Source organism: Bacillus rossius, chromosome 3 (assembly GCF_032445375.1).
Source record: "Bacillus rossius redtenbacheri isolate Brsri chromosome 3, Brsri_v3, whole genome shotgun sequence".
Classification (NCBI taxonomy): Eukaryota; Metazoa; Arthropoda; class Insecta; order Phasmatodea; family Bacillidae; genus Bacillus; species Bacillus rossius.
Window position 1 is genome coordinate 42,526,355 of NC_086332.1, and position 13,391 is coordinate 42,539,745.

Consider the following 13,391-nt stretch of genomic DNA (forward strand, 5'->3'; position numbering starts at 1 on the left):
TGGAGTGTATCTGTCCACGAGGACCACGAGGACAACGCTCCACGCGCTAGGAAGCCAGGGAAGCCAGGGAAGCCGGGAAAACGGGAATGCGCCGGTCCGCGGCAGAGGCGGCGCGCGGGCCCTTCTCCCGGTCACGGCCGGCCGCGCGCCCCTCGGCGCCGTAATGGCAGGGTTGTAAACGATCCTCCCCGAGGAGGCGGGGGGAAATGAATTCCCGCCCGCCTTCCAGGAAACTGCCCCCGCGAGGCGGGGCCCTGCCCCGACGCGTGAGAACGCCGCATTTACATCATCATTTCCCACAGCCGGCCCTCGTCCCGAGCTCCAACGGGCTACACAGCGCCCCCCGACATCTCTTCTGCCACCGTCTCCAACGTGACGTGCGGTTGCACCCTCTCTGTGTCCGGCGCGGGGTGTACGGCTGATGAATTCAGCCTTTGAGAAAAGCCAACTGGCCGTGAACGCACGCAAATCAAACAAACCTCGGTTTAGATCCTGTCTCATGAATGATGATGGTCACTGGAGGCGATGACAGGTGATGAAATGGGAATGGAACGTTCAATATCCGCTCACGGCAACGCCCGCCGCGTTTTCCACTTGCGAAAACCCCGGGTTTGACAAAAAAAAAAAAAAAAAAAAAAAGAAGCAATCCCACATCTTACTGGAAATGATACGCTAAAAGCTTGACACTTAAATATGTTTGTCATTATAAACATCACATGTTGGAATTAGTGTAAGGTATAGTTTGTTTTTAAGACACTCTGACAAATACGCGTGATCAACAAGAGCATGCAAGTCATGCTCGCTGGGTGTTGGCTACCTCAGTCTTTCGATTAGAGCTTAACCAACTGCCACTTCGGCATCACGACAACGTATTTTCCGGGCAATAAATTCTTCTACAGCACTTAATTGCTTTGTTTTTCAAACATTCGTGATGTACAAACGGATGTTGGTACTACTCCGAAACCATAAAAACGAGAACCTTTACTTCTCCTTGTCAACTAGCTTACGTGGCCAAGGTCGCGAAGAGTGTACGTTTGTTTCGATGATAAGTATCCGGGTTCAAATCCCACACTAAACTTTTGATTCACGTAACTTTAAGACGTTTGAGTTGCACAAGGGTGTAAGCGACTTAACTCGAATTTTGCTGCAGTTATACTTCCTTTGACACAGAAGTTGGTTTAGAGAAAATTTATTTACATACTGTTTGATCTTTAATGAAACCACTGTTGAGATTTGGATTATTATCAAAGGCAAACACCTTAGGGGCTGTAATCGTTAAGCCAAAACTCGCCGAAAGGTTCCATGTTTCGATCCCACCAAGGCATGTAAAATATGAAATTACGAACACTCTTACGAATAAGTGATAATAGACTAAGTTCTGTTAAGAATGGTTTACTATGAATCAGCTGTAGCAGTGTAACAGTTATCCCGCGAAATCCCACTGACTTGCAAACGTTTTAACAGCTACCTAATGAAATCCCAGTAATTTGTAAAAGTTTTGACAGTTTCAAATTTAGAGTGCACTAAGAATTGATATGAGCATCGAATAGGTACTAAGTTATTTCGCGGCTACTGATCTAGACAAACCCTTTGAATTTCTCTTGTGGGCGGTACGGCAGTGTTTTGTGGTGCTGTAAAGCTCTGCGCACAAGTATTGCCTGCTTCCCAAAGCGTTTTAACATTGCGACTGACATTTTTGTAAAAGTTTTAAGATGAAATGGCACGTCCACATTGCAAAAAGAAGCGTTTTTGTTTTGATCAGTAAACCATATTTCGCAATATTGAGGCATAAACTATCCATACGATCAGAAGGAAAAAATGTCGTACGAAACAGGGCACCACCTACCACTAGTTTGATTAAGAGAAGTAAGTATCGTTAAAAGTTTGTCAATAATAAATATTCCCTTAGCATAAAACATTACTCACGAAATTTTAGTTTAATTTTCAATAGTTGTCAACATGCACGAACACGATTTATATACTTGGTTTTCGAAGTCACATATCACATGTAAAGCATTCGTGCTCAACAACATTCAAATGGCAAAAGACCAATTCAATCATCGCATAATGATTCACCAAATAAGGATTTCTGAGTAAAAATTCCTCGCAAATAATAATACCTTAATTTCCCCATATATTTAGAGAGGGTTCTAAATATATATGTGTATATATAACTTAAATGAAATGTTTTGTTTTAAGTGGCTAAGTGTTTTTTTTTCTAATGAAAGCTTGCTTCATCTTTGAAGGGCACATTTCTCACCACGAATTTCCCTTTCTCATCCCCAGTTCATCATCGGAGTACTCTCCAGACAAGCAAATATTAACTTTTCAACACTTTTATTGTTGGCCTCAAGCTCATATTTCATCTTCTGCAACCATCCTAACAGTTAGTTTCCTTTGACTTAAATTCAATATGCAACGTCTGTCAACAGAGTACAAAAAAGGTTTAACTCTTATTTATAGACTATATTTAGTAAAAGAAAACAGTAAATGGTATATTAACGTAGGACTAATGATTAGGTTCAGAGTGGAGTGCACTGAGCAAGCAAATGACCTCCAGATCTATAATCTTGAAATGTTAAACTTGGGGCCAAGAAAAAATATATACAAAAAAATTATATTAATATTGATGCTATTTTATTTTGCTCTGCGATAAATGTTTTGAACACATTTAAATTTAAAGAAAACAAAAAAAAATATTCTAATTGGATATAATACTGTACACTAAATCCATGTCCCCAATCAAAGTTTGGGGAAAAATTGATTTGATTACGCTATAAAAACTGTAATATATAAACTAAACACTAAAGCATCGCCCACATCGGATTAGCTAATATAACCTGGATGGCTGGAAGTTTAAAGATTCGAGTGCACACATCAGCCGTGAAGTATCAATTTTCTGCACCAACAATGACTGTTTTTTTTTTGCCAACAGTAACGTACAAGCCCCATGGCATGGTGAACTGCTCCGCTGACACACTGCTTAGGTCACGGAGCATAAATAACTGTCATTAATCAGTTCAAGTTTCAATGGAGAAAGTGATTAACATCTCAAAACTACAGTAAACTCAGAACTGCTTAAAAATTATCGTAATGATTTTTTTTTTCATTTAATAAACGTGGGCTTGTCAGAATAACAATATTCCATTCTTATATATATAAATATAATTTTTTCCTGAAATAAGAATATTATATTTTTACTTCAGACAATTTCCGACCAAACAACTGCACAACTTCAAAGCAAACACAGCTAGGTTTATTTTATAAGCTGGCAAGATGGCAGTAAATTAAAATAAACTGCATAGTTCCATTACATAAAGTCGTAATGAATGTGTAGCATTAGAAATTGCTGGTCAATGTTTCGATTCATTTATGAACATGAGACTATAGAGTACCTAATTTTTTTGCAGAAAAGTAACAATATTTATGTTTCTTGGCAGTTCCGCGTGATCGTCATACGAACACAAGTCAAAGGGCCTGTGGTAATGCTGAATTTGCCATGTGACCGAAGGAAGGAGGGAGGGAGGAGGAAGAGGAGGAGGAGGAGGAAGAGGAAGAGGAAGAGGAAGAGGAGGAAGAGGAAGAGGAGGAAGAGCAAGAGGAGGAAGAGGAAGAGGAGGAAGAGGAAGAGGAGGAAGAGGAGGAGGAGGAAGAGGAAGAGGAGGAGGAGGAAGAGGAAGATGAATTGGAGGTGGAAGAGGAGGTGGAAGAGGAGGTGGAAGAGGAGGTGGAAGAGGAGGTGGAAGAGGAGGTGGAAGAGGAGGTGGAAGAGGAGGTGGAAGAGGAGGTGGAAGAGGAGGTGGAAGAGGAGGTGGAATAGGAGGAGGAAGAGGAGGAGGAAGAAGAGGAGGAAGAGGAGGAGGAAGAAGAGGAGGAAGAGGAGGAGGAAGAAGAAGAGGAGGAGGAAGAGGAGGAGGAAGAGGAGGAGGAAGAAGAGGAGGAAGAAGAGGAGGAAGAAGAGGAGGAAGAAGAGGAGGAGGAAGAGGAGGTGGTGGAGGAGGAAGAGGAGGTGGTGGAGGAGGAAGAGGAGGTGGTGGAGGAACAGTAGGTGGTGGAGGAACAGGAGGTGGAGGAAGAGGAGGAAGAGCTGGAGGAATATGAGGAGGTGGAGGAAGAGGAGGAGGAAGAATCCTGCAAGTAGATTTTAAGCAGGGATTCCAAAATATTGAAACTGCAACCAAATGGAATTCAAATTCAAATGTTAATTTCTAACACACACAAACACGCGCGCACGCCTCGTTCGCCATCATGGGTAAGAGCTCCCTTCCTCCAGCTCGGCAACCATTAATTTTCAAACTGTTTTCATATCAATATATTACAATTCATTTATACTTACACAATCATAACTGAACGACTTTTAGCGATAAAGGCAGCTGGCGGCACTCCGTCCCTAGGACCGTGGGGCCCTACGTACCGCTAAGCCCGCTGTTGCAATACTGAAAGTACAATTCGCAAAACATATCCCACTAGGGTATTCTCTCGACGGAGAGTAAAAAAAAAAAATACACGAGAGATGTGGTTCTTATAAAAGCTCACAAAAAAAGATACAAGACAATAATGAGATAAAGAAATAAAAAAGGCCAAATAAAGAAGTTTTATAAATTGAAAAAAAAAATAATGTTTTTGTTTTAAACAACTTTGTATATACCTTGCGTATATAATCATATAATATTTTATTTTGTTTCAAAATCAACCTCCCTTGCCCCATGAAACTAAATTACTTTAAGATAAGATGACATAGTATCAATAACTACAAGTACTCTTAGTATAACCTCACCAGGGCTTGGTTCTAGAAGAGGGTGTTTTATATGGCTTTAACAATTATTGTGAGAATCTGTCCGAACGGGGCAAAGGGGCACGCGGCGTATTACAGGGGGAAGTAGAAGTGTGGAAGGGGGGAGGGGACGAGGTTCCCACGGCGGCGGCCAGATGGTCTCAGTGGAGCCGCGCTCGGTAATCTGCATACATTATACGGAGCGGGGCGGGCACGTGTCCCACCACGCCTAGCCTGGAACCAGCCAGCGATGCTCCCCCCTCCCCTCACACACACGCACCGTCCACGCCAGCAGGGCGCCAAGCTCGTGTGGCCGGGGTTCCACGCCGAGCCACACACTCCACACGACCCGCCCACGAGCAGTCGGAGGCGTGCGCCGTCGGTCGACCTGGCTTTGTTCCGAGGATTCGCGCCCGCCGTCTGGGATCGAACACGCCTGCCTGCCCATTGTGGACCAGTCCAGTGCAAGCCAGCGCGGCGACCGCTGCAGAGGGCGGGTCGAGATCTGCGCTCAACTGTTTCAACTGTTCTTTGGATCATTCTTGCAATCTCGGAGAACACTGATTTACGTTATTTTACAAACACACCACAGTGCCGGTTACACTGATATGTCGTTGTTGGGTTCGTCTGCTTACGTCGTTTCTTTTCTGCATTCACCTTTCTTGTTGCAGCCCACTGTTTTCATCTGTGCTACGATACTTTATTCCAATTCGTTCCACGGAATTATCTTTTGACATCGGCTGATTTTGGCTTGTTTTCTGTGAGCGTATTTATCTTTTTTATACGTTATTGAGGTTTCTCTCTAACACACGTGTGTAACCAGCAATAGCGTAAATTTAAAAAAAAAAATAAACGCTTCAAATATATTTTAACTGCGAGACATTTATCGAAACCTTTTGGATTGGCAATGCGTAAATGACACCAGAATTCCCAAGCTTTTATTGTTACAATATGAAATGCAGAAGCGTGTATTCTATTTTAGGAGCCGACTAGCAACTGGGCGGGTGACGACAGTAGGCGCATGCGCCACTGGCAATAGCAACCCAGGACGGAGCTACAATTAAAAGCGGGCCGCAAGACCCGAGCACCTGTTCTCCCATGGAACTGTCCTGTTGTCGAGTAGCGACACCTCCTTGCATTTAATGCATGCATATTGAACCCCGTACCACCTGGCCCAGAGTTTTTAACTGGGCCTCATCAGCTGGCTACGGCTGGGGTGCACAAAGAGGTGTCAAGTTTTGGCGCAAAATGTGACCACGGCTGACCAGAAACCTGACCAGAAAAACCGACAAAGCATAAAGCGACCATTCTCTATCCCGCATGGTTCATACTGGCATTTTAAAGCGGTAGTAGACTATTTTATATATATTGTTTCTGATATATCGTGTTTTTGTGCATGACTTTAAATAAATTCATAATATACTCACATTAATTTAGTAATGTGTTATGTCAGTTCTAACATGTTCTGAAAGCATGAAGTTTAGGATTAACAGGACAGGAAAGGTCGCATCGTGCATGAATGACGAGAATATATATAAACAATGATAGAATTTGAACGACTAGACAGAATACGACTACATATTTTCATTAAGGATACCTGAATGTACACTATTAGTAAATACAATGCATAGTTTAAAAAACATTTGTAGGGGCTTAACACACAAAAAAAAAGTGAGCGACTCTTTCAGTACTTTCCAGTGATGTGTAACGTATATCCTAGGTAACGAGCAAATTCATATGATCTCATGTTGCAAATACACTTATATAAGATACCCGGGCATCGGACACGAAATTTAATGCACAATTCATTAAAATAATGCCGAGTGTGATAAATATACGCTAAACGTGTTTTGAACTAAATTTCTGGACGCGAATCACACGAACTTTCCGCACCCGCCGCTAGCATTCGTTGCCGGAGCAGTAAGTTCGTTACGCCGACTACAGAGCCTTTCGATTAGCAGACAGAAATATTTAACTATAATGAAACGGCTTCGATTATTGCGAAGAAGACTTTAAAAATACTATGACCCGGCTTTGGAACCGATTTTTGACCAGAAATTTTACTAAATTACTGCCAATTTTGTTAAAATTCATTAAACAGTTTTTCCCTAATTATGTTTTTTTAAGACGATTATATATTTTTGTATTGGTTTTTTGGTCACTGAATAGTTTAAGATTCTTTTGTACATATTTTTTTTAAGTTTTCAAAATTAAAAAAAAAAACTATAAAATGTATTGACTATTTCTGTACGTTCAGGTCTCTGAAATGAATTTATCTAGCCGAAAAAACACCACCATCGAATTCTGTCACGCAGTTAAGATTCTAATCTGTTTTATATTCTCACCTTTAAAATCTTCTTAACCGTTTGTATGTAGTATTCGTCTTCAGACATTTTTTTTAGTAGCTATATGATTCGTAAATTAACAAAAATAAGTGTTTTACAAAACTCCGGAAAACTAAGTTCCTGTGAATTTAGGAAAACCTAATTTTTATTGATTTATGAATGATGTTCTAAAAATGAAGTGTTATAAGACAAATGATACACACGAAATTTTAATCCAAAACTGTACACCTCACGATACCATGCTTACAGTACATGATAGGTATGACACATACATTTGCCTTTAAGTTAATAAAAACAATTAAATAAGTTTTTCTTTAGTTGGAAAAGCCTTTTATAAATAACTTAATATGGCTATATTAATTTCATGACCAAAAGCACGTAATAGACTCAAAATAATCAATTTGTCTATACAATAGCCTGACACACGCTTAGGTCCTTCCCTCTCTTACCTCTCTTACTTAAGGTGTAATGCCTAAATGCAAGGACTCGGGAGACTTCCGGCAAAGGTTTATGTTTAAATACCAACACTTCTGTTAATTTTTCTGTGACCATCATGATTTGAAATACAATAGTCTTACAAACGTGTGTATAAAGTAAGATAATCTCAGAAAAAAAAAAATTTACTGGTCCTTTTATAAAAATTCAGCTTGAATAAAATTTATTACATAACCTTAAAGCATAGTTATATCTTGCGAAATCAGCCCTAACGAAAAAGTATTATACATAATCTTATTGCATAACTATGTCTATAACATCTTCCGTTTTCATTCTTAGAATATATAACTAATTTTACTAAAATATATTTAATAAAATTGTATTATATAATATATTATGACATAGGTATGTCTTTAGACTACACACCTTTATCCATGATGCGTATGATAACATATGGTATAAAATAAATTAATCTTACCTAACCTGGATTGGATTCTGTTCGCACCAAAGCATTGTAGCTGTTCCGAAACTATCTGTACCGCATCAAGTGCACTAACTTTACTTTTTGTTCTTTTAAGACACCTAATACCAGCGCACGATATGCATCATAAATGATCCGAAAATACCCGAAGCGCATCAAATGCACAGACTTCGAGAAAAAATGTAGGAAATCAAAGTCAGCCTCAACTAACCTGGTTTGGTTGCATTCGGTTTCGTTATTATCATACTGTTAAACATAATTATAGTTAGGTTTTAAAAAGGAGAAAAATTTTACCGTTTACCCCTAAAATTAATACTTTTCGTATATTTATCACGCTCGGCATTATATTAAAGAATTATACGTTACATTTCGTGTCCGAGTTTCGTATTATAGGTTTATTTGCAACATGAGAACACATGAATCTGCTCATTACCGACGTTAGATGTTACACCTCTCTGGCGAGTACCGAAGGACTCGCTCACATTTTTTGTTGTGTTCTAACACTGCGATATTCAAGTAAATATCTATTGTGCGTGTCCCAAATGTTTTTACTAACTTTTATTTTTAATGTGTCGCATTAATAACATTCACCTTGCCATTACAGTAGTATGTCTATGAACTTAAGTCGTATCTATGACGCTTAAAACTCTATGCATCATCCTGGTCCAGTACAGATACAATGTAGGTACTCTAAGGACCAATTTACTGTCAATGGACTTATTGAATAGCATTTTTATATGAATTGTTATAATTCCCGAGTGATTTTATGATAAAAACAATAACTTTCCACACATATATAGCATTGTTGACGGTATAAGTGTGTTTGGTACAATTACAAACGTTGATCAGTGTGGCTTGCCAGACAATCAGCAGCTGGCTTTTTAACTTATATAATTTTTTGACTAACAATCAAATCTTTTTCTCTAAAATTGTGTTCGAAGACTGTTTAATGTAAATTTGAAGCTCGTCGGGTAAAATCCGTTTGTGCTAGATGTTTAGAGTAGCATATTTTAACCTGCATATGCTATTTTGAACAACAAAAGTTTATTAAAACCCAGTGTTAGAGCGATATTTACAAAAGTATTGAACTTAGAAGTGAAATAAGTAAGTAGCCTACGGTTCGACACTGCAATACTCCCTCCTATACACTTATTATTCCAGCATCTTTCCGACTGTTCTAATACACTGAGTGTGATGTGTTATCTACTACATAAACAATTAATCGGAACTAAATGTAATTAATAACGTAACATATAACAAGTGGGTTACAATTGAACTGATTAACGGTAAGACAATGACTACAGATTTTCAATATCACGCCTAGTGGCCTTGTTTTAAATGGTCTCATTTGCTCACAGCTATTCAAGTTAATCGCAACGAACTGTGATATATATATATTTTTTAATTTGAGCAATAAGGAACACGGTGTTTGAAATGTGTGTTTTATAAACTGAAACAAAACACCGTTAAAGACTTTTGCTACACTGGATGTGTCCTACATACTATCCGAAGTAGTAACAATAAAATGTTGTACTAAAGCCGTAAAAACCATATATTTACTAAACCCATCAGATTGTTAAATGAATTGTTGTCTATATCTGAATGTAACTTTTGAACTGAGAGAGACGAAGAAAAACAGTAAAGATTGTTTGCCGTATGTGTGTGTTTGTGTTCATGCCTCCATAAGTTGTGTTGGCAAATTTAAATCTCGTATAAAGTCTATTTATATATTTTATTTGCAACTGATTTCTTTTCAAGTGTTCTGTTTACCTGGTGACACTGCAAGTACACCAGAGCACAGTCTCGAACTATCACAAGTACTTTCCGACCTGTCTGGTGTAGTATCTGTAATATTATGAAGATATTCCTTAGAGCAGTTGTACACAGTTTAGCGCTCCCTGCAATGCGGCGCCCGGGGCCACCGGGCTGGCGCTGTCGTGCCGCCAAGCATGGTCGGGAGGGGGGGGGGGGGGGCCCTTCAACTCACGTAGTTTCGGTTCCCTGCAAGAATTTCCGAAGATTTCCGAAGTTTTGCGTTTTGGTACTAACGCCACTTCAGCCGCCAAACCAGAAGTTTCCAATGAAAACAAGCATGTTTGTGACTGACCTAACCTAACATAACCCTTCGATTTTTTTTTTAATTTCAATTTTCGAGAGAAATCCGAAGTTGCACGAACGAACGTGGCATGGAACCGAAACTACGTGGGTTGTAGGCTTGCCCGGGAGGGGGCAGACACTCACCGCTCCTGCTGCCCGAGGCCGCGACACAGCGCCTGCAACAAGAAGAGAGCACGCGGTCAGGGCCGGCGACGTCCGTCTCCGCTAACGAGACGCGCGGCCGGCTCGGGTTACGTCGACCCCGCCCTTCCCCGGAAGGCCGCCGGGGGCGTGGGAAACGCCGCCCTTAAAAAAATTACAGCCGCCGAGGAAACTGGGACAGTTCCACGGAACAAAGATTTCGCGTCCCTCCTTATTTTGAGTCGTTGCTCGTCTACCTGCAACTATTTCATGCTTTCGATTTCATTTACTTCATTTAAGTTTTACGTGTAATCATTAGACGGACAACTATTATAAATCTCAGCAAATTTCAAGGTCGATTTAAAAAAAAACGCAAAAACTGAAATCAGACAAACTAAAAAGTGTGCAATACAAAATTAACATATCTTTATCTTCAGCAATGGCACGCTGTCATTAGTGAATCAGCCTGTGTTTGGCTAAACACACCTTCTAAAGTAACAATGCAAATACTTGCACAAGGCAGCAAGGAATTACCGCGGACGGGCTATAACTACGGCGAGGGCCGACCATGCAATAAATGAAGGTTATAGACTGAAGCCATCATTGACGTACGATTTGACATACGGAACTGACGAATTCTGATTTTTGTAACAAAGACAATTCGCTTTTGGTTACAAATAGTAGATACGTGTATTTGTTGAAATTATTATATGTAAAGTAGTAAATTGTAACAAAACAAATCGTAAGGTAATCGGGAAAAAAAATTGAAGTCTTGTTTCTGAAATCTGGTTCTGTATAGTAACCAAAGCGAAGAGACCGCGTCCAGAAGAAGTTGGAAAGTGTATATAGATATTTCAGACATTAAATTATTTTTCACGTACAATTTGGTCGCACCGTTGACAGCAAAATAAATCTAGACACTTGTTTATGTTAGTTACCAACAGTTTCCAGTAAACCCCAAGACAAATTAAGAGCATTAGCGAAGAAAAATTGAAAAAAAAAAAAACAATTTGAAACTTGACCATACAAAGTGTGATTATTCCATAAACTCGACCTAGCAACAACTAACACCCGTCGTGACACAGATTTTTTGACAGTTCCATTGGCGTTGAGCACAGCAATCTTCCACCGCGCAGCTTGAGCGCGCCGTCCACATCCATCATCAGTCCGCGGCGCCGACGACAGCTTCGTCCTCTGCGCGGGCTGCGACTTCATTTCTACGTCGAGCATACCGGTTCCTCCAGGCCTGTCGTGTCGCCATCCAGTCGGAGGGCATCTGCTCCAGTCGGACGAGTCACTCAAGCTCTCCGCGCGCTCACACGGAAGAGTGTCTGGGTCCTCTGCGTCACTCCGACGAGTCATCACTCCACGCGCGACTCATTCCTCTTCCTTCTCTACCCCTGGGGGCGTACGCATGGGGGACATTTATCCCCCCCCCCCTCCAAAAAATATCCTTAAACAACTATCAAAATCTGTAACTCCCACCAACAAAAGGAAATAATTAGAAACCAAACTGACAAAGTGGTTATATCCCCCCCCCCCCCCCCCAAACCAGTTTAATTCCGCGTACGCTATTGTACACCCGCCGCCCAACCCCCAACACAAAATTTCCAAAGCGGCGGACCGCAGGGCGAGCTAAATACATGAGCAACCCTGGATAAAGTGCTGTCAGACTTCTTGAATGAAATTTCCATTTAATCAAATTCCATTTTCGTATACATGCAAATTTTTTACTGCTTTTGGTGGTTGAAAATAAAATATGAATTAATTCATGGAGAAAATGGAAGGTAGGCCTATTCAACGGCACAGCTAGCTGTACACTATCATTAAAAAAAATTCAAGGGTGATCACCCGCTTCGTGCCGTTAGAAGTGAAACTTCACAGACTGGTTGTAGTTCTACGTAAGCGTCACAAACAGCGTTGCCATCTGTGTTTTCGTCCAGCAACTATATCGCTAAAATACGATAGTACTTCAATTAGCAATTCGAAGCGACTCTAACTAGTACATTTCACATCCCAGTAGTTTTATGACTCTTCAGCTGCATCCGCATGTGTGTAAGATGCAACTGACGTATCTACAACCACGTGATCTCGCCACATCAAAATGCTCTGTGTCGCAATGGACGTGTAAGTGGAACAAACATGGCGCCAAATGTGGTGAAAAGTCTTTAATCCGGTACTTTCGGGGCCACTGCCGTGCCGGATAACAGACTTGCCGGAACACCGAACGTCAACATTAGTTTTGAAGAGAATACAAATTGTGAAATGTGCTCGCTAGGAAATTGCAAACGCTGCACTAAAAACGCCCGAAGCACAGTGCAGTGGCCGAGGTCAGCAGCCGGAATCCACATTATTAAATCCTCACCGCGAGTGACTTGAATGATGCCGGATTACAGAATATACCAAACCAATATAATGCCAGTAAAGGCACGTCCCAGTAGGGATGCAGTTACGACTCTCTTCCTGACCGTTACACTTCATTACATTTTTTACATTACGCTACTTATATTTATGCTCTTATGACGTCATAGCCTCCACTTACCCATCGGCTGTGAAGAAGTTTCACTTCAAAAAGCTAGTTATTATTTAATTTGACATTATAACTTATAATATCCTGGTTTTGTAATGCAGGAAAATGTTTTTTTTATACATTCATTCAATTAGTTGTACGTGTAATTTGTTCATAAAATACCAATTACTTTATTAACGTAAAGATGAATCATTTAACCTTATGCTCGAATGCGTAGGGAACTGAAGCTCTAGGCGCCCCCACGCGGTATTCAACGAGTTTCGGCAGATACATAATGTTACGAGGATACTAGAGACGAGGCAACGAGGCAGGCCAGTCAGCCCGGCGCGCCGGCTAGCGGGGGGTCCAGGGGAGGCCCCACCTCCCGAACAGGTAGCGCCCGTCACACCGCTACATGTTAATGGTTCGGCAATTTCCCAGAGCCCCGTCTGCGTTAAGTGGCGTAACTAGAAGTTTTAAGTCCGGGGTTCTGATGACACAATACTTCTGAGGGCTGCGAGACCTTTCCAGGGCAGGACTTGGAGGGTATATAAACGGAGTGACTGACCTGCGAGGACAATCAAGAGAAGAGGGTGAGTGACCTCTTGG

At 40.9% G+C, this 13,391-nt stretch overlaps 1 protein-coding gene across 1 annotated transcript in view; it reads right to left on the minus strand.

Annotated features, from left to right (window-relative positions):
* The window catches only part of LOC134530577 (RNA/RNP complex-1-interacting phosphatase), a 79,932-nt gene that overhangs the window by 45,730 nt on the left and 20,811 nt on the right, over positions 1 to 13,391 (minus strand). Inside the window, exon 3 of the mRNA XM_063365535.1 lies at positions 10,277 to 10,308. Coding sequence (XP_063221605.1) covers positions 10,277 to 10,308 — 32 coding nt within the window. The remainder of the gene's footprint in view (positions 1 to 10,276; positions 10,309 to 13,391) is intronic.